Source organism: Chrysochloris asiatica, unplaced genomic scaffold (assembly GCF_000296735.1).
Source record: "Chrysochloris asiatica unplaced genomic scaffold, ChrAsi1.0 scaffold00034, whole genome shotgun sequence".
NCBI lineage: Eukaryota > Metazoa > Chordata > Mammalia > Afrosoricida > Chrysochloridae > Chrysochloris > Chrysochloris asiatica.
The window spans coordinates 12,106,695-12,132,215 of record NW_006408552.1 but is presented as its reverse complement, the minus strand read 5'-3'; the positions used below and the strand labels follow the sequence as shown (position 1 = coordinate 12,132,215).

At 46.0% G+C, this 25,521-nt stretch overlaps 1 protein-coding gene across 1 annotated transcript in view; it reads left to right on the top strand.

Moving 5' to 3' along the window:
• LOC102837418 (myosin-7-like) overlaps positions 1–16,635 on the top strand; it is a 63,002-nt gene extending 46,367 nt beyond the window's left edge. Inside the window, exons 31-42 of the mRNA XM_006859745.1 lie at positions 774–901; positions 1,256–1,452; positions 2,313–2,445; positions 3,638–3,854; positions 5,107–5,243; positions 5,336–5,439; positions 8,746–8,938; positions 9,739–9,942; positions 11,467–11,592; positions 13,185–13,355; positions 13,898–14,098; positions 16,435–16,635. Of these exons, the coding sequence (XP_006859807.1) occupies positions 774–901; positions 1,256–1,452; positions 2,313–2,445; positions 3,638–3,854; positions 5,107–5,243; positions 5,336–5,439; positions 8,746–8,938; positions 9,739–9,942; positions 11,467–11,592; positions 13,185–13,355; positions 13,898–14,098; positions 16,435–16,635 (2,012 nt within the window). The remainder of the gene's footprint in view (positions 1–773; positions 902–1,255; positions 1,453–2,312; positions 2,446–3,637; positions 3,855–5,106; positions 5,244–5,335; positions 5,440–8,745; positions 8,939–9,738; positions 9,943–11,466; positions 11,593–13,184; positions 13,356–13,897; positions 14,099–16,434) is intronic.
• Positions 16,636–25,521: the final 8,886 nt, after the last annotated feature.

The window sequence follows — 25,521 nt, the reverse complement described above, 5'->3', positions numbered from 1 at the left end:
GGTTGGGCCCTATTCTGGGGCACACAGTCTAAATTGCATTCTCTTAGAGAATAAAATATGCCTTCTATGGGCCTGTTGGAGTCCTAGTGTGGCACTGTGGGCTAATGTGTCAGACTGCAAAGTCATTTGAATGGCAAGGTCGGTGGTTCAAGCTCACCAGCCACTCCTTGAAAACCCTATACAGGGTTGCTGGCACCTAACAACAACTCGATGGCACTTAACAACAACAACAACATATATTAAAAAAATCACTGCCCCCATTTTGATGGATAAGAAAAGTAAGGACCAGTGAGACAGTGACCGACATCAGTCTGACATAAAAGAATTGGAAACTCTTGCTCTTCCTCTTCGGCTCTCAAGCCTCTTCCTGGCCTCTGGCTCTGACAAACATTTCATAAAGGACACACGTGTAGGTTCTGGAACTATTACATTCTACAAAGTAAATATTCTTGGTCCCACTGTTTTCTCTAAAGTCCCTGCTGAATCTCTTGATGGTTCTTGGTGGGGGGGCCAGGTTGGAGAGTTGTGTAATCTGGGGTCCCCTTTCCCTATGCAAGTCACCTGCACGATGTTGACTCTGTACTTACTCCCCTCCTGGGATCACTTAATTTGGGTGGCCAGTCCGATGACTCACTGTGCTTCCCAGTTGGTATTGCAATTGGCCAAGCCACCATACTGATTGAGCACTTGGGGACCAATGCCCTGGAGAACTGAAGGTCTGGCTTGGGAGCCAGTTATTCTTCCACTATTCCATGAATTCCTTTCCGGCCCAGCTGAAAACAGTGAAGTGAGCCGGGAATATGAAGAATCCCAGAGCCGCCTCAACCAGATCCTGCGGATAAAGACATCTCTGACGTCGCAAGTGGATGATTACAAGAGGCAACTGGATGAAGAGTCTAAGGTCTGTTTGGGGGGGACGGGGCTAAAGCTGGGCTGCCTTCTTAAAGACTGATATAATGATATAAGATGAAGGAAGAACAGGAAAATCATTTGATAAAATAGCAAGTAAAACCTTAATGACAACATTGTAGGGTGTGATGGGTACAACCATGACATTATGTGTTCTTGTGGGACAGTAACCAGAAGAAAACAAGAAAAACCAACTCTGCTGGCTTCGCTAGTAGACTCTGTAGTGTTGCTCCCCTTCACTTTGGGTCATTGTTGATGACGTGTGATGTCAATGGAAGTGATGTAGTTGGGGGCCGTGGGAAGACCCGTCCCCTCCACCGGGGTTCTGACAGGCTCATTCCTACAGTCTCGCAGCACTGCCGTGGTGAGTCTCGCCAACACCAAGCATGACCTGGACTTGCTGAAGGAGCAGCTGGAGGAGGAGCAAGGCGGGAAGTCAGAGCTGCAACGCCTTGTGTCCAAGCTCAACACGGAGGTGACCACCTGGAGGACCAAATATGAGACTGACGCCATCCAGAGGACAGAGGAGTTGGAGGAGACCAAGTGAGTGTCGCCTGGTGCTGGGCGGGCTGAGCCGCAGGCGGGTGAGGGCATCTCATCACCACCTGGGCACTGCTGAGCCCAGGAGAAGCAGGTTCATGAGCTCCTCTCAGGAGGAGGAAGAGAGTCCCACTTGGCAGAACATCCACTGCATGCCACCAGCCTGCCTTCCATCTCCCGATTTTCAGGACCCTATACCCACTTTGATGTGCACAGGTTCCCTTCAGGGGGTCAGGAGCTGGGGCTCCACCCCCAGGCAGGGCTCCTGGACTTAGGCTCAAGAAGTATCTGCAAGCCCTGTTGATAGGTGGGGGCGTTGCGTTATGCTGGTCTACAGTGGACACTCAGCAGCAGCTTACCAGCTCTGTAGGAAACAACCAGCTCCTCTGAGCTTTCCTCCACATTGAGGCCTGAGGAAGTGAGGCCAGGCATGTGTAACTCTGCCTTCTAGTCACTCTCCTGCATAAGAGGCTGGCTTGGGTGCTCGTGGTCCCTACACCCAGGAAAACCCTGTGTGTGAGCCCCTGTGGGTCCAGGCAGGGAAGGGGACAACCTGCTTCCTGTCCCTTCTACATACCAGATATTCTAGTGACATGATTATCACAACTCTTGAGCCCAAATCTGCCTCCCTCTACCTTCCACCTCCTGCCCCTTAGCTGTTCTACTTAAAGGCTCTGCTGAATGAATGGATGGACTATGCTTGCTTTCCTCTAAACTTGCTATTTGCTCTGAGTCTTTTCCAACGTGACCTCTGAGCCACACACACAATTTGGGCTGGCCAGCACAGGGAGGCTGTCATGCTCAGTAGTGGGGTGGCCGTGACCGTAGGCACCTGTGTTTCCCTGACTACCCCTCTTTTTCAGGAGAAAGCTGGCCGCCAGGCTCCAGGAGGCAGAAGAGGCAGCTGAAGCTGCCCAGGCCCGGGCCGCCTCCCTGGAGAAGAATAAGCAGAGGCTCCAGGCAGAAGTGGAGGATCTCACCATCGACTTGGAGAAGGTCAGGGGTCCTTGTGTATCAGGGCTGAGGGCTCTTCATGGGGCTGGGAACAGTCTCTGACTGTCACATGCCTGAGGTGATGATGGAGAAGAGGCAGGTGGTCCATGAGAGTCGAGCCCAGGGTATGTATTCACCAGCCCACTGGACATGTGCTCCTATTGGAACATGTCTCCTGAGATCTTAAAAATCAACAAGTCACTACTGCAGTAGACCAAGGAGAAAAGCAGTCTAGGAAGTCATGTGATGTGATCTTCTCTGTTCCCCCTTTGCTTACACAAAGCATGTTCCACTCTGTATGGCCAAACAGTCCTAAGTCACACTGCTTTGGCAGTTTGGAGTACGACTAAATAGGATTCCTGGGTGGTATAAACAGTGAATGCACTTGGCTACCAAACAAAGGTTGTAGGTTCAAATCCACCCAGAGAAACCTTGGAAGTAAGGTCTAGTGATCTATTTCCGAAGAATCAGCCACTGGAAACCCTCTGAGATACATGGGGTTGTCAAGAGTTGGGGTTAACTCGACAGCAATTCGGTTTGGGTTTTTTTTTTTTTTTTTTTTGCTTTTTAGCAGAACTAAGTAAGATTTTCACTGGCACACAATCCTTAATCTTGATCTAAAGAGAATGCTGTTTTATGCCAGCAGGGAGGGTCCACATGAAAGACTTGAGGGAAAAAGAAAGCTCTAAAACTCACCAGGGTTTTCCCCCCAAGTGAGAGAATTAAGCAAAAAAGACACAAAACCTAATGTTTCATGACAACAAAGATACAGCTGCTGGGGTGTTAAGTACAAGATGGAAGGTCTATGAGCAAACAGAGTCTAAGACCAATCATAACCATACCCATCTGTGATTGATTATCATAATGACTGATTAGCACATTCTCAAGAAGCCAGTTGTGGGGAGCTAGGCCAGATGTCATAAATCCAGGAAGGCCATTGTAGCCCAATACCCCTACCTGACACACAAGAGCGTTAGCTTCGGCACATAAGGTGCATTTTGCCCGAGACCTCACATGGAGATTTAGGATTGGAGCACAGCTCCTTCTGTGACTGTGCCATCAATGCCCAAGAAGCCAGGGGTCACTGGAGTTACTTCAGAGCAGGTGGAAAAGAAGGGGCTTGTGGGAGGGGGAGGCAGAGGATGGGAGTGGGATAGGAAAGCAGACACCAGAGACCCTTCTTGGGCTCCACCAGGCCAATGCTGCGGCTGCTGCCCTGGACAAGAAACAGCGGGTCTTCGACAAGATGCTGGCCGAGTGGCAGCAGAAGTGTGAGGAGCTGCAGGTGGAAGTGGACAGCTCCCAGAAGGAGTGCCGCATGTACATGACCGAGAGCTTCAAGATCAAGACTGCCTATGAGGAGTCCCTGGAGCACCTGGAGTCCGTGAAGAAGGAAAACAAGACCCTGCAGGGTGAGTCTGCCGGAAGGAGGCTTCCTCTAGACTCGAGATTCTAGAGGCTGAGTTTGGTTATGGACAAAGCAAAACATTTATATCTCTTGGACACTCCTGGTTCTAGCCTGAGATTCCTACTTGCTCTGAGGGGCTATAGGTGACTGCGAGTTTCTTTGGGTGAGCAACAGAGGGATGGAGGAAGGACATGGAAGACCCTCTGTCTTCCCAAGAGTTTCCTGTTGTCTGAAAGTTTACAGAGCACATTGGTTTTCCTTCAGCAATTCATACACATTTTGTCTCATGACATGGCTGAGTCCCCACAAAGTAACCACACTCTTCCCATTTCCTTCCTGTGTTTCCCGTTTCCATGCGTCCTTCTTTCTTGTTCCTTCCTGCTTTCTGAGCTTTCTCCCAGGACAAATGTGATCTCATTGGTTGGTTGTTCTAAGGAGAGTATACCTCCATGGCATTACTCACCTTCCAGGTCATTGATTGTTTGGCTGACAGTTGAGCCATGGGGTGAAGGCAGTTCCAGGCTGACAAAGGAAGGCTAACAGCCACAGTCTTGGGGGCTCTAGCAGTCTCTATCAGACCAGGAAGTCTGGTCTTTTTACTGATTTTGAGTTTTGTTCCACATTTTTCTCCCATTTTACCCAAGACCTCTTATTGTGATCCCTTTCAGAGTGGTCAGTAGTGGTCCTGGTTTGGTGCTGTATGATAAGTATTGAATTGCTAACCACAAGGTCAGCAGTTCAAACCCACCAGCCGCTCCTCAGAAGCCCTATACATGGTGGCTATGAGTTGGAACCGATTCCATGGCACTTAACAACCAGTGGTCAGGGTTGTAGAGGCTGATCCATTAGCATGGTCCATTAGTCCTTTGGACTCTTTTCTTGCATCTTTGATTTTCCTCACTCTTCGTTGCTCTGGACGGGGAGAGACCAATAGTTGCAACTTCATTGTGTGGTTGGTTTTAAGCTCCTGGACTGTCAGGGAAAGGCCTTAGAGTCTACAAGAGTCTTAGGCACAGGCCCAATGCCACTCAGTGCTTGCTCCCTGCCCTCTAGACCTAAACCTCTCATCTACACAAAAAGGAGCTTGAGTCCAATGTTCTTCAGTGTTCAAACCCTGAAAGTCCTCTGAGTCTATGCTTTAGAGTAAATTGCTTCCTTTTTATATGAAGCTGGGAGGCATGTCTGGGCCACATAGCCGGACCCTGGAAAGTTGGTGGTCCTTGTGTAACTTATTAACCAGAATATTCCTTCCTCAGAGGAAATCAAGGACCTAATTGATCAGCTGGGCGAGGGAGGACGGAGTGTGCATGAGCTGCAGAAGTTGAAGAAAAAGCTAGAGATTGAGAAGGAAGAGCTCCAGGTGGCGCTGGAGGAGGCGGAGTCTTCCCTGGAGGTAACCACATGGCCATTGTCTTGGGGGCTGGACCCTTGGCCAGGACTGTGGATCCCCTTGGCCAGAAAGACTGATATTTACATTCCTGGCAGGTTGAAGAGAGTAAGGTGATTCGCATTCAGCTGGAACTTGCTCAGGTGAAAGCTGACATCGACCGGAGAATCCATGAGAAAGAAGAAGAATTTGAAGCTACAAGGTATGGGGGCTGGTGTGACTTTTAGCACACATTACAGAGAACAGTCAGGAAATCTGGGTCATGTGACCATGGGCAATTTAGGTAAACCTCTCAGAACCTGTTTCCTCACCTGTAAAATGGAGATAACAACAGCACATTACACTGATGTGGCACTCTATGGTTTATGAACACTCTTAACTTTAGTATTTCAGGGAACTGTCACAAAAGCCCATGACACAGATGCAACTGTCCCATCTAACAGCTTCCTCACAACCTCTCAAGAACATGATGAGGATTAAATGAGATTGTAGGTAGGAAAGCACATGGTAGTCACCAACGTAGTGCCGATATATTACCAATGAGGCTAGCAAACTCTTAGAAAACATCCACACATTCTGGAGAAGAGCTGATTTGTTGTTGTGTTCAGAAGTGCCGGATTTGAGTTTTTCTTTTTAATTTAGGAACCAATGCTGGTGGTTTTCAAGTTTCAAGGAAATGTTGGACTCATTCCTAGGTTTTAGTTTACAGAAACACGATTTGTTGTGATTCCGAGCAGACCGACACATTTGGAACTGTGCGTGCTGGCGCCCTGCCTAACCTGCCAGCTGGCAGCAGATGACCCCCCAGAAATCCTGTTGCTTCTTGATTTGACAACATCCTCCACAAACCCTCCTTCTAAGAGGGCTGTTGGCAGAGCTGTTGGGAGGGGAAGCCCAGTGACTCTACAGCCAGTTGGCTAACCTTGGCCATTACCCTAAGTTTCTAGTTATGCCAATATGGAGCTTGTAGAGGGTGGTTGTTTGGGTTTTTAAAATGTTTGTAACAGCTTTGTTGAGCTATAAATCACATATCGTGCAATTCACATATTTTAAGGAGACGATTCTGTGTTTTTTAGGGCCTGCAATCATGGCCATAATTAGAGCTGGAGCATTTTCATCACCCCCAAAAGAAGTCTCTCCCCATTTCTCTCATCTCCCCCAGCCCCTGGCAACCACTTCTGTCTCTATGGATTTGCCTGTTCTGGACATTTCATATAAAAAGAATCATATGCTCTGTCGGATTGGTCTTTGGGGACTGGTTTTCTTTGACTTAGCGTAATGTTTTCAAGGCTCATCCATGTGGTAACACGAATCATCAAGACTTCCTTCCTTTTCAGGGCTGAGTAATATTCCATTGTGTGGCTATAGCATATTTTGTTTGTCCATTCATCAGCTGATGGCTATCTGGGCTGTGTCTACTTTGGGGCTACAATGAAGAATGTTGCTGTGCATCCGTGCACCAGTGTCTGTGAGGAAATATGCTTTCATTTCTCCTAGATATGTACTTAGGAGTAGAACTTCTGGGTCATAAGATAATTCTAAGTTTAATTTTTGAGACTGTTTTCCAAAGTAGCTGCATCATTATATTCTTGTCAGTAGCACAGAAAGGTTGCAGTTCCTCCAGCTTCAGTTTCCCCATCTCTTTTACAACACTTATTATTTGCTTTTTAAATAACAGCCATCCTAGTGGGTGTGATTTCCCTGAAGGCTGCTGGTGCTGAGCATCTTTGATGTGCTTATTGGCTACATGCAGACCTTCTTTGGAGAAATGTCTACTTGGGTTCTTTACTGAGAAATTGGGTGGTTTGTTTTTTTATTGTTGAGTTGTAAGAATTCATTGTGTATTCTGGATACTAGAACCTTATCAGATGAATGATTTGAAAAGATTTTTCTCCCACTCTGTGGGTTGTCTTTTCATGTTGTTCATGGTGGCCTTCACAGTACTAACGTTTCTCATTTTGGTGAAGCTCAGTTTACCTATTTTTCTTTGGTTGCTTGTGTGTTGGGTGTCATAAATAAGGAACCATTGCCGAGTCCAAGGTCCCAAAGATTTATCAGTTGACCATAAATGTGAGGCTTTATTTATGGACTGTCAATTCTAGTCCATTGATCTGTCTGTCTGTCCTTATGCTAGCACACTGTCTTAAAGACAAAGCTTTGAGACTGGGAAGATTGACTCCTCCAATTTTGTCTTTTTTTTTTTTTTCAAGGTTGCTTTGGTTATTCTAAAGAGCCCTGGTGGCACTGTAGGATAAGCACAGGACTGCTAACCATAAGGTCGGCAGTTCAAACCCACCGGCTGTTCCACAGGAGGAGGATGAGGCTTTCTGGCAATCTGATAAAGACTGACTGCCTCAGAAACCCTGGGACCACTCTGAGTCTGATCCAACTCAATGGCAGTGGTTGGGTTTGATCTGGCTGGTCTAGGTCCCTTGCATTTCTATATGAAGTTTAGGGTCAGCTTGTTAATCTTTGCAATGAAGCCAGCTGGGATTTTGCTAGGATCGTAGTCATCTGTTAGCAATATTAAGTTTTCCAATTCATGAATGTGGGATATCTTTCCATTTATTTATAGCTTCTTTAATTTCTTTCAACAATGTTTATGACTTTTGCTTGTATTTTTTTTTAATCAAGGTGAATCACAAAAAGAATGTCGTGGTATCTGGAAATTTAACACATCTCAAGGTGCTGCAAATTCAACAATGAGCCCACATGTGGAGGGCATTCAGGGTTGAGCTGTGGTGAACACAGTTAGGGCTGGGAATTTCTGAAAGGGCAGAAACTCCAGAGTAACACATTTATTAGCTTCAATTCAACAGGCATTCATTGAACCCCTAAATTACCTCTTCTGGTCCCACCATATAAAAAGAGATTATAGCAGTTCATACAAGGGTTTTGTGGACATGTTTACTATATTGATTACCACATAATTATTATATATTAAATACTTTCAATTAATAACTGTTGTTTTGAAGAGAGAGGCCTGACTTGTAAGGCCAAAGCCCTCGATATATAAAATGAAGAAAACAAGAGTCTAAGCCCTGCCTTTGAATCCTGACTCCAATGTGGGATACGTGAGTGATCTTTGGCCTCAGTTTCCTTGCAGGGCTGGTGAGCATGTTAGATGAATTGTGATCATATATGACATAGGGTAAACATTCAGCAAATATGACCTTCCCTTCCTTTCCCCAAAGTATGATGCTTCCCCATTCAGCCCCTTTAAGGGTTTAATTTCAAGCTGTTTTAATTTCATAACATAAGGAGCTCTGGTAGTGCAGTGGTTACAAGTCAGGCTGCTAATCTCACAGTCAGCAGTTCAAAACTACCAGTGGTTCTGCAGAAGACAGATGAGGCTTTCTGCTCCCATAAAGATTTACAGCCTTGGAAACCCTATGCAGGGTCACTATGAGTCGGAACTAACTCCAAAGCACATAGAGACCACCACCAATTTCATAACATGGCCCACAGCATCTTATCTAGATTGGTTCTTCTGTGTTCTGACTTCCAGGAAGAACCACCAGCGAGCAATTGAGTCCTTACAGGCCAGCCTGGAGGCCGAGGCCAAGGGCCGAGCAGAGGCGCTCCGGCTCAAGAAGAAGATGGAAACAGACCTGAATGAGATGGAAATCCAATTGGACCATGCCAACAAGAACAACAGTGAGCTGGTGAAGACGCTGAAAAGGCTACAACAACAAATCAAGGTGACCATCCAGGAGGAGGAGGAACTAGTCCCAGAGCAAGACATCCCAAGCCTGCAGGCTTCTAGGGAGTTGGGTTCATACACAGAGGAATGAGAACAGGACCATGAGGTGCGGAGAGTCTTGGGGAGCAGAAGATGTGGGGAGTGTGTGAATGAGAGTACCTGACCACCACAGTGCTCCTCCTGTTCTACCAGAAAGAAGGAAGAACAAAGGGAAACAGGAAGCTGGCTTGTCTTGAGTTTTTAAAGACATTTTTAATTTATTTTAAACTCTTTCAGAGATACATGTAACTGCCACACACCCTAAAAAATACACACAAGTAGAGTTGAAGTCCTCTTGAGAGCCCCATGTGGCTGCACTGTTCATGAAACACAGCTAGACTCGTGCATTCGGCACATGGTTATGGGCAGCCTGCTCTGCCATGCACTATTATTGGTGCTAGGGGTCCAACAGTGGACAAATTAGACAATCTTAAGTGTTAAAACTGTAGCATTAAAAATAGTGATAAATGCTCTAAAGAAATATGAGGGCTGGGGAAGGTGTTGGGAGTAATTGTCAAAGATCATCAGGACAGGGTCTTTGAGAAGGCCCTTCACCATTCTCATGCTTTGACCTCAAGGGAACGGTCTATTAGACAAGTCCTCTGGACTTCTTGACCTTGCCAAGCTAAGGCAGTCATTCTGTGAAGTCTTCCTCCTAGCTCCCTATGGAGCCTGGTCCCCTGTGGTCAGTGCACCCTCAGATCTGGGTGGTGCCCAGGCCATGTGCTCAGGTGGGTCCTCTTGCCTCTATGCCCACAGGACCTGCAAGTCCAGATGGACGAGGATGCCCGGCAGCACGAGGAGCTTCGGGAGCAGTACAACCTGCAAGAGCGGCGCCTGAGCCTGCTGCAGACAGAGCTGGAGGAAGTGCGCTCGGCCCTAGAGGGCAGCGAGCGCTCCCGCAAGCTGCTGGAGCAAGAGGTGGTGGAGCTCACAGAGCGGTACAACGAAGTCAACATCCAGGTAGGTCAGGCGGTTCACCCAGGCAGGCTAGGAAGGGGCCAGAGTGGTGACCCAACTATGGAAACTCCCTCAAAACTCAGTGGCAGGTGGTACGCTCTCCCCATCTGGCAAATCCTCAGGTCCCACCTGCAGAACTTTCATGTATTTTGTTTTGCTTCACTTGATTTATCTCACGGTCAGCAGTTCGAAACTACCAGCTGCTCTGAGGGAGAAAGATGAGGCTTTCTGCTCACATAAAGATTTATAGCCTCAGAAACCCTGTACAGGGTCGCTATGAGTCGGAACCAACTCCACAGCACAAAACAACAATTGTCAATTGATCCCATATGGTGGTGATAGTGGTTGTGTGCCATCAATTCGGCTTTGACTCATAGACACCTTGAAAAGGGTTTATGAGGCTGTAAATCATCACAGGAGCAGAAAGCCTCCTCTTTTTCGAGAGGAGCGATTGGAAGATTTGAATTGCTGAACTTGCAGTAAGCAGCCCAGTTCGTAATCCACTATGCTAAGGAGCTCTGGTAGAGTAGTGGTTACAAATCAGGCTGTGAACCTCAAGGTCAGCAGTTCAAAACTACCAGCCGATCTGCGGAAGAAAGATGAGGCTTTCTGCTCCCATAAAGATTTACAGCCTCAAAAACCCTGTTCAGGGTCACTATGGGTCGGAACCGACTAAACGGCACTTAACAACAACAACATTGCTTGATTTTAAGATGACTTCAGGGTATAGTTTTGGTTGAAGGTTTAAAGATGATCTCTGGGAAATAATTTTGGGGGTTTATCCAGCCTACATGGCTCTAGACCATCTGGATTCCATGAGAATTAGAGACTCTGTTCCCCTGCAGAACTTTTAAAAGATAGACTCCCAGGCCCTCCTCTAGGGATTCTGATTTAGTAGGGTTATGATGTGGGCCCAGAAATCTGAATTTTCAGAAGATCTACTGGGGAGTTTGATGATGTGGCCAATTTTGAGAATCATCATGTGTCCTAATGCAGCTGGTAAAATAACTTCAGAAATGGGGAGGAAGTGGAATATTTCATGGTCTGACATTGATTTTACAAATGAAAACCTATGGCTCAGAGAGTGGTGACATTTGGGACCTGTGTCTGCTGGCAGTGATGTCACTAGGGTTTCTTACTACCCTCAATGCAATGTTGCCCCCGTCTGTTTTACTTATCAATTTACATGGATTCACCAAAAGGGAAAAATACACGTGAGAGAAAGAGAGATTACAAGCCCATTTTATAGATAAGGCCAAAGCCCAGAGAATAAGTGATTTATCTCAGTAGGTAGAAGTGCCGGGGCTTGAACCTAGGTTTTTCCAGCTCTGAGTTCCAGATTGGCCCAGAGCTGCAGCCTACCCCAGACCTAAAGGATGTTATTTCCGGGCTATTCCTGATGCAAGCTCTGCTCTAAAATCCAGAGCTGGGAAGCATGTCTGGGAGAAGGTTGCTTTCTCTCCTGGAAACAGGAAGGGGCCTGCAGACTTCTGTCTCACCTGCAGTGGTGTCTGTTCCCTCCACCAGAACCAAAGCCTCCTTGTGGTCAAGCGCAAGCTGGAATCGGACGTCCAGCGCATCTCCAACGAACACGAGGAGCTCATCAGTGAGTTCCGTTCAGCCGACGAGAGGGCCAAGAAAGCCATGACAGATGTAAGTGCAATCCTGCAGCTATGGCTCGGGGACAGGGGCCTAGGCATGTTGGGCTCAGGACACCTGCCAAGGACCAGGCCACCCTAGGCAGGAACCACCACTTCCGCATGGTCCTTACTCAGGAAGTGTCTAATGTTTTTCTGAAAAGTCAAACACTAGCAAGTAGGAAATGATTGTGAATTCTATAAGATCAAGGACGAGATTAGAGCAAGAGGCCAGGGGACTGGGATCCAAGAAGCCATCTAAGTGGGTCTGTCAGGACTGTCTTCCCAAGACAAGGACGAGCCTCAAGCCAGCCTCAAAGGAGGGGTCAGTGAAAGGAGCGTGGGAGCCAGATCTGAAGGCTCAGACACAGAGATTTGTGACCAGTGTTTTCACTCCAACGTCCCTTGGAGCCTCACATCAGCGTTGGGTGGCGGTTGTTGTTGAGTGCAATTGAGTCAGCGCCAACTCACAGTGAGTAACCCTACACAGGGTTTCCAAGAGTAGCTGGTGGGTTTGAACTGCCAACCTGTCAACCTTGGGTGGTAGATACTATTGATCCCCACTTTGAAGATGAATGAATACAACTTTTTCGGTCTGGTTCCTCCCACTTGATTAAAATTCCATGAGGCCAGGAACATTGTTGGTCTTGTTTAGCGCTACATCCAGAGAGCACAGGCCTATCCAGGCACATAGTGACCCCTCCGCAATTATGTGTTGAATGATGGCAAGAATCGGGGGGGTTCTGAGGGATAAATGACTCACTAAAGATGGCACAAGCTAGGGACCCACCACACCATGCCCCTCATGGAGAATCAGCAGAGCTTGGCTGGAGTGGGACAGGCTGGTGGGAGGCCTTTGGTTTTGAGTGTGTGAGCCTGCTCCCTTTCCCTTTCACTGTGAGGGACACAGTAGCATAGGGCAGCTGCCGCCATCAGACCTCAGAGACTGGGGAGACAGGCTCCCTGCTCCCTCAAAAGTTCCATGAGCCTGGATTAATATTCGTTTCTGTATTCACTTCTTAGGGTAGCTGCCACAAAGTACCTGGGTAACTTAAAGCAACAGAAATACATTTCTCCCCAGTTCTGGAGGCTAGTTGTTTGAATTTACTGTGTCTACTGGGCATTCTCCCTCTGAAGGCTCAAGAGGAAGATCCTTCCTTGTCTCTTCCAGCTTCTCGTAGCCCCCAGCTCCTGGGCTTTTGGCAGCAACACTCCAATTTCTGCCTCCATCTTCCCATAACCCTCTTCCCCTAATTGTGTTGGATTAGGGCCCACCTACTGTAGTATGTGGAGTCCTGGTGTGGCTCTGTGGACTAACACGTCAGACTGCAAAGTCGTTTGAACTGCAAAGTTGGTAGTTCAAGTTCACCAGCTGCTCCTTGGAAACCCTATACAGGGTCGCTATGGGTTGGAATCAACTCGATGGCACTTCACAACAACAATACTGTAGTATGTTAGCTAAGTACATCTGCAAAGACCCTGTTTTAGAATCAGGTCACCTTCACAGGTACAGAAAAGTCAATACTTGAACGTATTTGGAAGAGGGGGCATACACAAATCAACTGGCAACAGGTACCCAACTGCAACTCATACGCCTTCCTCCCCCAGGCCGCCCGCATGGCAGAGGAACTCCGGCAAGAGCAGGACCACTGCATGCACCTAGAGAAAATCAAGAAGAACTATGAAACCACCATCAAAGATTTGCAGGCCAAGATGGAGGAAGCCGAGCAGCTGGCTCTGAAAGGAGGGAAGCGCACCATCATGAAGCTGGAGGCCAGGGTGAGGGCGAGGCTAAGGCATGGGTGGAAAAGGGAGAGGAGGCCGGGATAGTGTGTATTTTGCCAAAAAACGTGCCCTGCATGTGATGAAGCATTGGGCTATGCAGATGTTAGGGAAGAAAAGGAATTTGGAAGCAGCTCCAATTTATTTATCCAAAGGTCTGCCTTCCTCTTTCTCCCTGTCACCTTTCTCCCCAGAATGGCCATTCATTCTTACAGATAAGTCTCTGTACCCGTCACTACTTTCTGTTACTACTCACTTAAAGAAAACAAGCCTTAGTTGTTCTCTATCATGGAATGTCAAAGCTGGAAGGTTCTGGAAGTTTCTGTCACCTGACCCAACCTGCTGGCTCTCTCCCCTCTTCCCAGAGGGAAAATGACATTCTGACAAGCGTAAAAGACAGAGCCTGTCCAGGACTCTGCTAGCTCACTTCTGGGTAGGAAGTACATCGAAAACCGTAACACCCTCATTCGAGGCCACTGTGCTTGAGAGTTCAAAAGCACAAGCTCACTCAGCTGTATTCCCCCAACTTCCTCCCTCAGATCAAAGAATTAGAGACCGAGCTGGATGGTGAGCAGAAACAGCACATGGAGACGGTCAAGACACTGCGCAAAAATGAGCGGCGCCTCAAGGAGCTGGTCTTCCAGACGGAGGAAGATCACAAGACCAACCAGCGCATGCAGGAGCTGGTGGAGAAGCTGCAGAGCAAGCTGAAGGTCTACAAGCGGCAGATCGAGGAGGCGGTAAGTGCGAGACGCTTGGCCCTTCTTCCCCCTTCAGATGGCTTCCTGGGCCAGGGCACCTGGCTTGGTGAGGATGAACCACAGGGGAGAAAGTCAAGTATTGACCAAAATCTGACTCCTGTGGAGTGCACCTGGGGTCTGTGTGGGGAGTGGCCATGCGATAAAACAAACTCTCCCCAAGAACGTGCTCATGAACTGAAGTCACAACTGAAGGCTATGCTCTAAGCCCTAGAGAAAGTCTTGGTTGCCTTCTTTCTATGTCTCTGACTCTCCTGGCCTGTCACAGGGATCATCTCTCCTTCCTGGTTGTACTGTTTACCAAGGACCTTCACTTCTCTGACCCTGCCAACTCTGGGGCAGAGAGGTTGATATTATTAATCTCTTTCATAGGTAAGGAAGCAGACCCAGAATGGGGCACTGCTATGCTATGTTAGTAAATGTCAAAGTCAACCTTAGATTGTTAGTAAATGGCATCTTCAAGACTCAACCTAACACATCGGGTCCACCTATCTCCCAGGGCACAGATACTTGAATCTGTCATCATTTGCTGCTGGTTCTGGGGCCACCACTGAACCCATAGGCTTCTTAAGTGCCAAACACCCTTCCCAGAAGGCTCAATAAAGGTCAGGTATATTGTAAATTTAACTCTAACCACAAATGCACTACAACTATAGTTGATTCTCATCTGTTAGGTGCCATTGAGTTGGTACCAACTCATAGTGACATTATGCACAGCAGAACGAAACACTGTCTGATCCTGGGCCAACCTCACTACTGTTGCCACACTTGAGTCCATCGATGCTGCCACTTGGCCAATCCATCTTGCTGGGTGTCTTCCTCTTTTTCTCTGACCCTCCATCTTACCAAACGTGATATCCCTCACCAGCGACTGGTCCCTACTGACAATATGTCCAAAGTATGAGAGATGAAGTTTGGCCATCTTGGCCTCCAAGGAGCACTCTGACTGCACTTCTTCCAACACAGATCTGTTGGTTCTATGGGCAACCCATGGCACTTTCAATACCTTCCTCCAACACTATAACTCAAAAGCATCAATTCTTCTATGGTCTTCCTATTCACTGTCCAGCTTTCACATACATATGGGATTATTGAAAATACCATGGCTTGGGTCAGGTGCACCCTAGTCCTCAAGCTGACATCTTTGCTCTTCAACACTTTAAAAAGGTCTTGTGCAGGAGATTTGCCTAATGCAATACGTCCTTTGATTTCTTGACCGCTGCTTCTGTGAGTGTTGATAGTTGATCCAAGAAGAATGAAGTCCTTGACAACTTCAATCTTTTTTCCGTTGATAAGGATGTTGTTTACTGGTCCAGTGGTGAGGATTTTTGTTTTCTTTACGTTGAGATGTAATCCATACCGAAGGCTGTGCTCTTTATGTAGATTCTATTTTCTAAAGCTGTCGCAAACATTGAATTAGCAAACACTAAACCACCGCTCCTGGAGTCCTAGTGTGGTGCTTTAGGATAAGCACTGGACCGCAAGGTGGTTTGAACCGCAAGATTGGAGGTTCAAACCCAGCAGCCGCTCCTCGGAAAGCCCTACATAGGGTCATTATGAGTTGGAATTGACTCAACAGCAATAAACAAAACAACAACAAACTGCTGCTCCTAGAGGAAACACAGAGTTAGGCGCCTGCAAGCCCCTGGTCATAATATTTTCATCAATGAATTAGTTGTTTTGTGTGTGTTTCTATTTAAAGACACTTTGGTTAATATATATTGCTGAACAGTATCACAACTCATGTTAGCTAAGACTTGTATTTTCCCTGCAAGAAACATGACCGTTTTCTTGGGCTTAGAAACACTAGACAGTACTTCAGCCCTATCCTTGGGGGTCATCTTAAACAGTGAAATTGCCCCCCCAAAAAAGCACAAAAAGGGCACTTGTTTACAGAATGAAAGCTGAAAACAAGGTTTTGCTCAACCTCAGCTGGGAACCTGTTGTCTACAGACACATTTTTCACCTCTCTGCACATGTCCGTGAACGATGCAAAATCACCGTGAATATTGATTTTGCGGTTACAGACAAATTTCACCAAGCAAATGAATTTGCAAATACAAAATCCGTGAATAATGAAAACAGACTGCCTATTGAAGAGTTGGGAAATGTGTGTTGAGGTTAGAGGAAGCACTAAATCCTAATCTCCATAGTAGGGTGAAAACACATACAATGCCTCCAACTACAAAGTAGCAACACGTTTGGTGCCTCCAACTGTCTTTTGTAAGAAGCCTTGTTGGACTCTTATCCGTTCATGTGTAGCCTGCAAAAGAACCAGGCAGGTTCACACCCATTTTTCCACCACGCTTTTCTCGCAGGAGGAGCAGGCCAACCAGACCCTGGCACGATACCGGAAGACAGTGCACGAGCTGGATGACGCGGAGGAGCGGGCAGGCATGGCAGAGACAGCCCTCAACAAGCTGCGCACCAGACATCGCGTGGCCGGCAAAGGTATCACCTCCGTGGAGATCATCCAGGTGTCCAAGACCGGCTCCTCCAAGACCCTTTCTGAGGAGTAAAGCTCCTGACCCCCGCCACAGCTGGTAGGTATGGACTCCGATTTATTCGCCCAGGCTCCAAACCCATATAAGACTTGCAGGTGTTCATTGTGAGGACGGAATTGGCCCAGGAGGTGCGCGGAGGGAGCTGTCTTTGTAGAAAGAAGGGGGTAAAGATGTCAGAAATCGCCGTTCTTGAATGGTTACACAAATTGAAGAATAAAATCAATGTCACTGAATTATACATGCAGATATTGTTGTATTAGTGTAGGCTTTGTTGTGTATATTTTCACTGCAGTGATATAAAATGTAAAAGAAATCTCAACATGGATTAACTTTTTCCCCCCCTCACTGTGTCTCTCTCTCTCCTTCCAAGGGAATCTAGATCTCAACAGCAGCCCACTGCAAGAAGCATATATATGTGAAAATGGAAAATTGAGTCTACCTTGAGAATGTTTGCTATGCCAAGGAAAGTGCGAGACAGAAAGAGACAAGTACTGAGGAAGGAAGACAGCTCTGGAGGAAGATGAGCTTGCGGTGGAACTAAGTAGTCATTAGAGAGCTTCAAACTCAGTGGCTTCCAGCAGGAGGCTCACCCAGGGAACACATTTGGATGGCAGTGGCAATGCAATGGGCCTGTTGCAGCTGAGATCCTGCATGTTCATGTCAAGGACGGAATATGTAATGTCAGAGTTACCTGGCTGTTCTCTAGAAATAACCCCTCACATGGACTAAAATAAAAGTAGCATGAAAAACAGACCTGTCTAGAGGTTGAGTTTGTTTTAAATTGTGGACTTGGATTTTTCTGAGACTTCAAATCCAAAGGCAGTTTTTATAACAGCAAAATATCAGAGTTTCTTTGTGTTTCCCTAATTGGGTCCTAATTCACAGTGCACACTTTTATTAGAAACTATGAAAAGTACACAGTGAGTGTCAGAGTCTGTATGTGTTTCCTCAGGCTACCCTAACAAAACACAGAAGCGTATGGAGTCTGGGCTTCTCAATTCAGGGTGTTGGCTGGGTTATGCTCTCTCCGAAAGTTCCAGAGGAAAAGCTTTCTTGTCTCTCCTGGCTTCTGATAGCCCCAAGCATTCCTTGGTTTCTTCAGTTTACTGATACATCCTCCCATGGCCATTGCCCCCCTGTGTGTCTCTTCTCCTTTATAAGGACACTACTCAGATCAGCATAGTGTCCTGGGGTGGCACTGTAGGATAAACACTGGATTGCTAACCACAAGGTTTGTGGTTCAAACCCACCAGCCACTACTGGGAAACCCTATGTGGGTAGTGATTTGAACCAACTCAAGGGCACTTAACAACTCAGATGGGATTAGGACCCATCCTTCTCCTTTCTGACCTCAATGTTAACTGATAATATCTTTTAAAGTTCTATTTCCAAAGAAGGTCACATTCATAGGTACCAGGGCTTAGAACATATCTTGTTAGAGGATACCATTCAATCCACAACAGGGTCTATCAGACATACGAAGACAGCCTAGGTTTCTTAACACTGAGAAAGAGTTCATCTAGGGACAGAAGAAATGCTAGTGTGGCTCCACTTGTCTCCCAAGATGCTCAGACATAGGCACATCAGCTTGGTGAAGGTAGGCCATTTTGCATGTTCTGTTCAGGACAATATCCTTGGCTCCTAGAGAGAGCCAGGCCAGAAGTGAACATGCAATAAATATTTGTTGAGTGAATGAACGATGGAGAATGTGCTGCCTCCCAAGGTGAACTTTCATGGCTTTGACAGGAAGTTCTTCCATGAAACCTGCCCCCTAGTGGTGTTTATTGCTGACCTGGTTTTGGTATGAAACTCTGCCATGAAAGTTCTCATGGTTCGTCTTCTCCAGGTGGAAGTCCTGAGTCCTTCATCCTTCCTCGTGTGACAGGGTTTCCAATCCTCCTGGCCTACTTCTCTCTTCATGTGCTTGGTCTTAGGGGCGTCTGGGTGAGTGGGGACAGCTAGCTCACAAGCTTCAGAGCACCTCCTTCCTTGGTGTTGGGTCAGAAGGTGATGCTAGCCAGGGAGTGGCTATTGTTTATCAGGGACTCCGCTTCTTCCAGCAGGGTGGGGGGGAGCAACTTGGTGGTTCCAACGGAAACCAGGGAATGTTAAGTCATTGCTATGCACGCCACCATATTAGAATGATGTCACACTGTTCTATAACCTGTGAGTATATCTGGCAAGATGCCTTCTTTGTTCTGTAGTAGTACTTAAGGACCTCTCTCATGTGAGGGGTAGAGGGAGAGCAAACAGACACAAAGGGAGAACAGACAGAAAGGAGACTAGAGAGACAGAGCAGGGAGAACAGAGGGAGAAGAAAGATTTGAAGGGAAGAAAGCCCAAGAGAGCTACAGAGGAGAGACAGACAGGCAAGAGACCACCGGACAGCCCTTCCCCTGTGCTGACTGCTGTTTTGTTGAATAAAGGAAGGCACCATCTCCCCACCTCACCTCGAGTGTTCAATTGGCTGCCTGATCCAGTGAACCTGTTGAGTTGAGGTGCTGGAAGAACACCCTAACCTCCCACTCTGCAATACACTCCGTTTTCTGGAAATGGTGCAACTTACCTTCCCTTTTCAGCACTTTGACTCCTCCCAACCCACTGACAGACAGAAATCAAGACAGGTCCATTATTTAAGGTGGTAGAGGAGGAATACTGATAGCTCTTAGCTGTTGTTGTTAGGTGCTGTCAAGTTGGTTCTGACTCATATGACCCTATGCACACACACCAGAACAAAACATCATCCGAGGAAAAACCCAAAACAAAAAAGGCAGTATGACTGGTTACTACAAGAATAAGCAAGTTGTTTGCCAGGAAGCCATCAAGGCAAGTAAACACGTTCCTTCAGGACAAACCCCCCTCTAAGACTAAAACTCAAAGGGAACACATGAGCAGGCATGTACGTTTGCTGGTGCCCATGTTAGTCTATTGGTGAGTGGAAGAGGGGGAAAGGCAGTGAAGAAATGAGCTGAGTTGAATTGAACCACGTTCCACAGACTCCTGTGGACCTGAAGATGAGAGAGAGAAACAGAAGGGCTGGTTGGTCCAAAACATGGTGAGACCTGGGGACACCTGAGCCTATGGACAAGGACATAGCCACAGAGGTCTAGAGCTGAGAGTGAAGCACCCAGCTGGTATGGACAGGGATGGAAACTTAGACATTGAATGAGGGGGCAATAAAGGCACAAAGTGACTGGCTTACAAGGTTTCAAGGGAGAGCTTAGTTTAATAGTGTGTGGGGAAATAAAGAGTCCCCACTGAATAGTTTTCATCTTGTCTAGATGGGTCAGGTTAAAAGACATGGGGATAAGATTCTTATGATTCAATAATGAGTAATTGTTATCATGACTAATTGTGACTCTCACAATTGTAAAGGTAGAAGTTTTGTAGTAAAAACAGGGGCGTGGTTACTCTTACAGTCCAGAAACAAAGGACCCTAGGATCATCAAGGGAGAAGAGCACAAGTGGAATGCGAGACCTTATCCAGAGAAGCAGTGACACCAGAGACAGAGGCAGAGATGGGGACATGGAGAGAGGGAGTAGCTGAGGACTTGATTCATGGAAAGAGAGGGACTGAGAGCTGGCAGCCAGGAGGCAGACTTGCAGAATGTGCCCCTTGGTGGTGTAAATTATTATATATGCCTGAGTGTTTAATAAAAAATAAAAAAAACTAAAGTGAATAGAAAGAAACACTGGTAACTGATGGTACACGGAGGGGATTATAATCATTGTAATGAAACAAGGTGTATGATTTGTTGAATGTAAAACTGATGATCAGCCCTGTAAACTTTCACTCAATCCACAATAAAAACTTTTACAAAAAAACAAAAATACTGTCCGGTCCTGTACCATCCTCAAAACTGTTGTTACTCTTGAACCCATTGCTGCTGCCACTGTGCCAGTCCATCTTGTTGAGGATCTTCTTCTTTTTCGCTGACCCTCCACTTCAGCAAGCACGACGTCTCTCTCCACAGACTTGTCCCTCCTGATAACATGTCCTTAAGTACAGAGATGAATGAAGTCTCACCATCCTGACTTCAAAGGAGCACTTTAGTTATATTTTTTCCAAGACAGGCCTGTTTGTTCTTCTGGCAGTCCATGGTACCTTCAATATCCTTCTTCAACACGACCTATATCTTAGAAGCATCCTTTTCCATCTTCACACATGGACGTATCACCCTTGTGATGGTTCTAACCTTGGTCCTCTCCAGGCAGCTCCCAAGGGAAACCTGTTTAGTTCCTTTTGTGCAGCTGGATGAAATGTGGAGACACTGCCCTCTGGTGGCAGGGAGACATGAACTCATAGAATCTTAATATTAGAATTTTAGGGCTGGAAAGCACATTTAGAAGATGTCCAGGTTCTCTCAGCCCATTTGGGATTCTCCTCCATAACATCACTGAGAATATGACAATTCAATGTCTACTCGAACTGGGCCAAGAATGAGAACCCTAAAAAAAAGTTGCCATTCAGTCAATTCTAACTCATGGCAACACCATATGTATTAGAGTATAATTGTGCTCCACAAGGTTATGGAACTCCAAGCTTTTGGTTAATAACAGAGAGCATTAGTGGTCAACAACCCAGGTGTGGTCAAGTCTGAGCCAACTATAGCAACCCCACGCACAACAGAAAGAACACTGCTTGGTCCTATGTCATCGGCGCCAACTCCTAGTGACCCCACGCACAACAGAATGAAACACTGCCCAGTCCTACGCCACCCTCACAATTGTTATGGTTGAATCCATTGTTGCTGCCATGATGTCAATCCATCTTGTTGGGGGTCATCCTCATTTTGCCGACCTTACCAAGCACGATGTCCTTCTCCAGGGACTGGTCCCTCCTGACAACATGTCTAAAGTATGAGAGACAAAATATTACCATCCTCACTTCTAAGGAGCATTCTGGCTTTCAGCCATGACAGATTTGTTTGGTCTTCTGGCATTCCATGGTATTTTCAATAATTATCACCAACACCATAATTCTAATGCTTCAATTCTTCTAATATCTTCCTTATTAATTGTCCAACTTTCACATGTATGTGAGGCAACTGAAATTGCCATGGCTTGGATCAGATGCACTTTAGTCCTGAAACTAAAGAGGTTTTTTGCAGCAGGTTTGCCCAATAAAATACGTCATTTGAGCTCTTGACTGAAGCTTTCTTGAATGCTGATTGTGAGAACCTGGTGTGGCGCAGTGATAATGCACTAGACCTTGAAGTCAGTTTGAACTGCAAAGTCAGCAGTTCAAACTCACTGGCCACTCCTTGCCAGGTTTCTATAAAGGGTCACTATAAGTCGAAAATGACCCTAAGGCACTTAACAACAACAACTACCTGAAAAAGACACTCATTCCAGTTCTGACTGATGATCACAGTCAAAACAGACCACTAACATTGAACCAGGATATACCTTCCTATAGCGACACTCACTCCTACTGCCTTCGAGATGACTCCCATTCCTAATAACCCTGTATGGGTTTCCAAGGCTATAAATCTTTATGAGAGCAAAAAGGCTCATCTTTCTCCCCCGAAGCAGCTGGTGAGTTTGAACTGAGGTTAGCAGTCCAGTGCTTATCCTACAGAGCCACCAGGGCTCCTTTGTCTCCCTATACTTTCCCTCATTTTGTTCAAGCTCTCAGTTCTGTGATTACATAAAACTAGTCTAATCATTACAGCTGAAACCAGACAGAAATGCGTTCCCCTTGCCCAGCAGGGCAACTTAACCTATCCAACCTTCTGTTTCCTCAACTATTAGATGACGAACCATAGCAGCATTTGTCTCATAGGAATGTGAAGTTTAAACAAGATCACTTGGCACACAGCCTACTGTGCGTGACAATTAGATCCTTGCCAGGTTTCTTTAAGAACTCCTGAGGGAGCTTGGCTGGGCCTGTCATCTCTAGCAGATGACAGTAATAGACTTTGCCAGAGAAACTGGGGGGCTTTGCATCGGGCTGGAAGACTGCCTCATTTTTTCCTGGAGTCTCCACACACTCGGAGAATTCCAGATCAGCCCCTCACTTTCCAAATGCAGACTGGCTCAAAGTCTCACCCTGGAGCCTTCAGTTTAGGACAGAGCTAGAAGTTCCTTGTAGTGCAACCTGAGGGGAGGTTTCTGATCCAGCACTTGCCAAAATGGGTCTTCACTTAGCCACATGCACTGTTTTGCCTATAGACATGTAACCTCAGAGTGGTTTGAGGGCCTGGAAGGATTTATACTAAATAGTCTTGTAGATAATAATAGCATTGTTGTAATTGGTATCTACAACAATCAAAATCAGGACACTGGCACCACATTTTGCTAAACAAATAGACCAAAGACTATGTGAAAGGTTTTGCAATGTATTTTCGAGTTTTCAAGGCAACTAAATTTTACCTCATCAATTACCTTCTTCCTTCATTTGCATGTGAGCCAATCCTGGGTCCTTGTAAGCAACCCAACAAATACATCAAACATCTACTTAGAGAAAAGAGAAAATTAGCAAGACAGTAAATAATTGCCAGACCAATAGCCAAAAGAAAAGGGAAAGGCTTTGGGGACCAATAATGGTTAAAGTTGTATTTCAACTTGGCTGAGCCATGATTCTCAGTGGGCTGGCAGATGTTATATAATTTGGCAGTTCCATCATGATGCAGTAATTCTCCATTCTGTGATCTGATGAGATCTATGAGCAGTCAGACAGATGAAAGGGAATTTCCTCAGAGGTGTGGCCTACATCCAATATACACGGTCATTCCAGCACAGCTGTCTGGCTTTTTGCTCATTCTGGATCCTGCATCTGGCTCATTATCTGACCTCCAATTCTTGGGACTTGAAGCAGCAGCCTGCTGTATCGCCTGCTGATCTTTCTGTGGCTACATGGGTCAGGAGAAGCCTTCTAGCCTGACATCTGACCCACAGACTTGGGACTTGCAATCTCTATGATTACTGAGTCATATATATACACATATATATGTTGTTGTTAAGTGTTACCGAATCGGTTTCCATTCATAGTGGCCCTGTATAGGGTGTCCAAGAGCAGCTGGTGAGCTTGAACCACTGACCTTACTGTTCAAATTGACTTTGCAGTCCAGCGTATTAACACACAGTGCCACACCAGGACTCTCTTTAGATATATATTTATATTTATATACACATACATTTATATTTATATACACACATATATATACATATATATACTTATACACACACATATATATACATATATGTGTGTATATACATACACACACACATACATATATAAGCTTCCCTGGTTTTGCTTCTCTAGAGAACCAAGCTTAAGACAGGACTACTTTTTTCCAAAATGTATTTATTTAATGATTCCAGAACAGGTGACTGAAATCCAGGGCTGTATTTTTGATAGCCTTTTGGGACTAAGGAGACTACAGTTTGAGTACAGGACCCTCCAAAGATGTGGTCCTGGTTAATTCCTTTGCTTTAGGTTGGTGCCCTGTGGTGTAGTGAATTAGCTAATATCTCCTCTAGCCATAGTCTGTAACTCCCACCAAACAATATTTCTGCCCTGCTGGGTCTGGAGAAGAGAGGGTGGGAGAAGATACCTATAGGATGACATGAGTCAGCTGTGGAGGTCAGCAGAGGTCATTGTAATCGTAAAAACTTGGAACTTGAGCATGGCTTTGAAATAAGCCATCTCAGAAGCAGGAGTGGGGATTGCACTACCATCAAAGAAGAAGAACCAGGGGTGGAGCGTGTCTTTTGAAGCCCAAGATCCCTGGGTATTGAACCTCCTAGACCCAAGGATAGAAAGCTGTGATACCAGAGAAGTGGCAGAGGAGCAGCAGGACCAAGACCCAGAGCATGAGGCAGAGCAGTGAACTTCAGGCCCACAGAGCACTGTAAAGCTGAGGGACTTTGGGCAGGAAGCTTGCTTATAGAGTGGGGTGCTTCAGGCACATAAGTGGGGGAGCTAAGTTAGCTGACCCACGGAGCTAGAGCCAAGTGCCTTCAGGCTGAGGCTTATGGAGGAGTGGTGCGTCTTGTGGACATTTATTAGCAGATTACTGGAACTGTGCCCTGAGCATTTCTGACCCTGAATTGGAGCCTGTTCACTTCCCTAATAAACCATACAACTGTGAGTATGGTGTGTGAATCCTGTGTGGCCACTGCAACCAATTACTGAATCCAATAGAGAAGCAGAGAGTGCTGAGGGAAGAATGGTTGGTGCCACATATTTTTGCAAGCCATGCTGATGCAGGATAAGCACTCAACCTCAAGGTCCATTTGAACCACAAGGTCGGTGGTTCACACTCACCAGCCGCTCCTTGGAAACTCTATTCAGGGTCTCTGTGTGTTGTAACTGACTCAACGGCACATAACACCAAGTAGTATGTCTTAGGAGAAATGATGGAGGCCCCCAAGGACTGCAGTCAGCTTTGAGTTGTCTGAATGGCCCAGAAAGTCTCAAGTATCAGAAGTATTAGATGAAAATTATCCCAGGTTTCCATTACCTCAAGCACCTGGAAGAATTAAACTTTCATTTGGGCAAAGATAAAATCATCTTAGCTCTTAAAAATTGAAAAAAATAGAATGTGACATCCAAAATTGTTAAATGCAGATGAAAATCAGTTGAAATAACATGAAGTTCACATAGGATGTTCATATGTTACATATGAAAGCTACATATACATTTATGAATGTTGTTAAATGCTGTTGAGTGGGTTCCGATTCACAGTGCCCTCAGTCTTCTGTTGAGCAGTCCAGTGCTTATCCAACAGCACCACACCAGGACAATATTTATGCCAAATAGACAATGTTTATGATGGAAGTAAAATACATGACAAAGATTGCAATAGATAATCATTTGAGAACTGATATCAACACACCTAATAACTACAAAAATAAGCAAACAAATCAGCAATTAGCTAGAAATTACTCTATTAA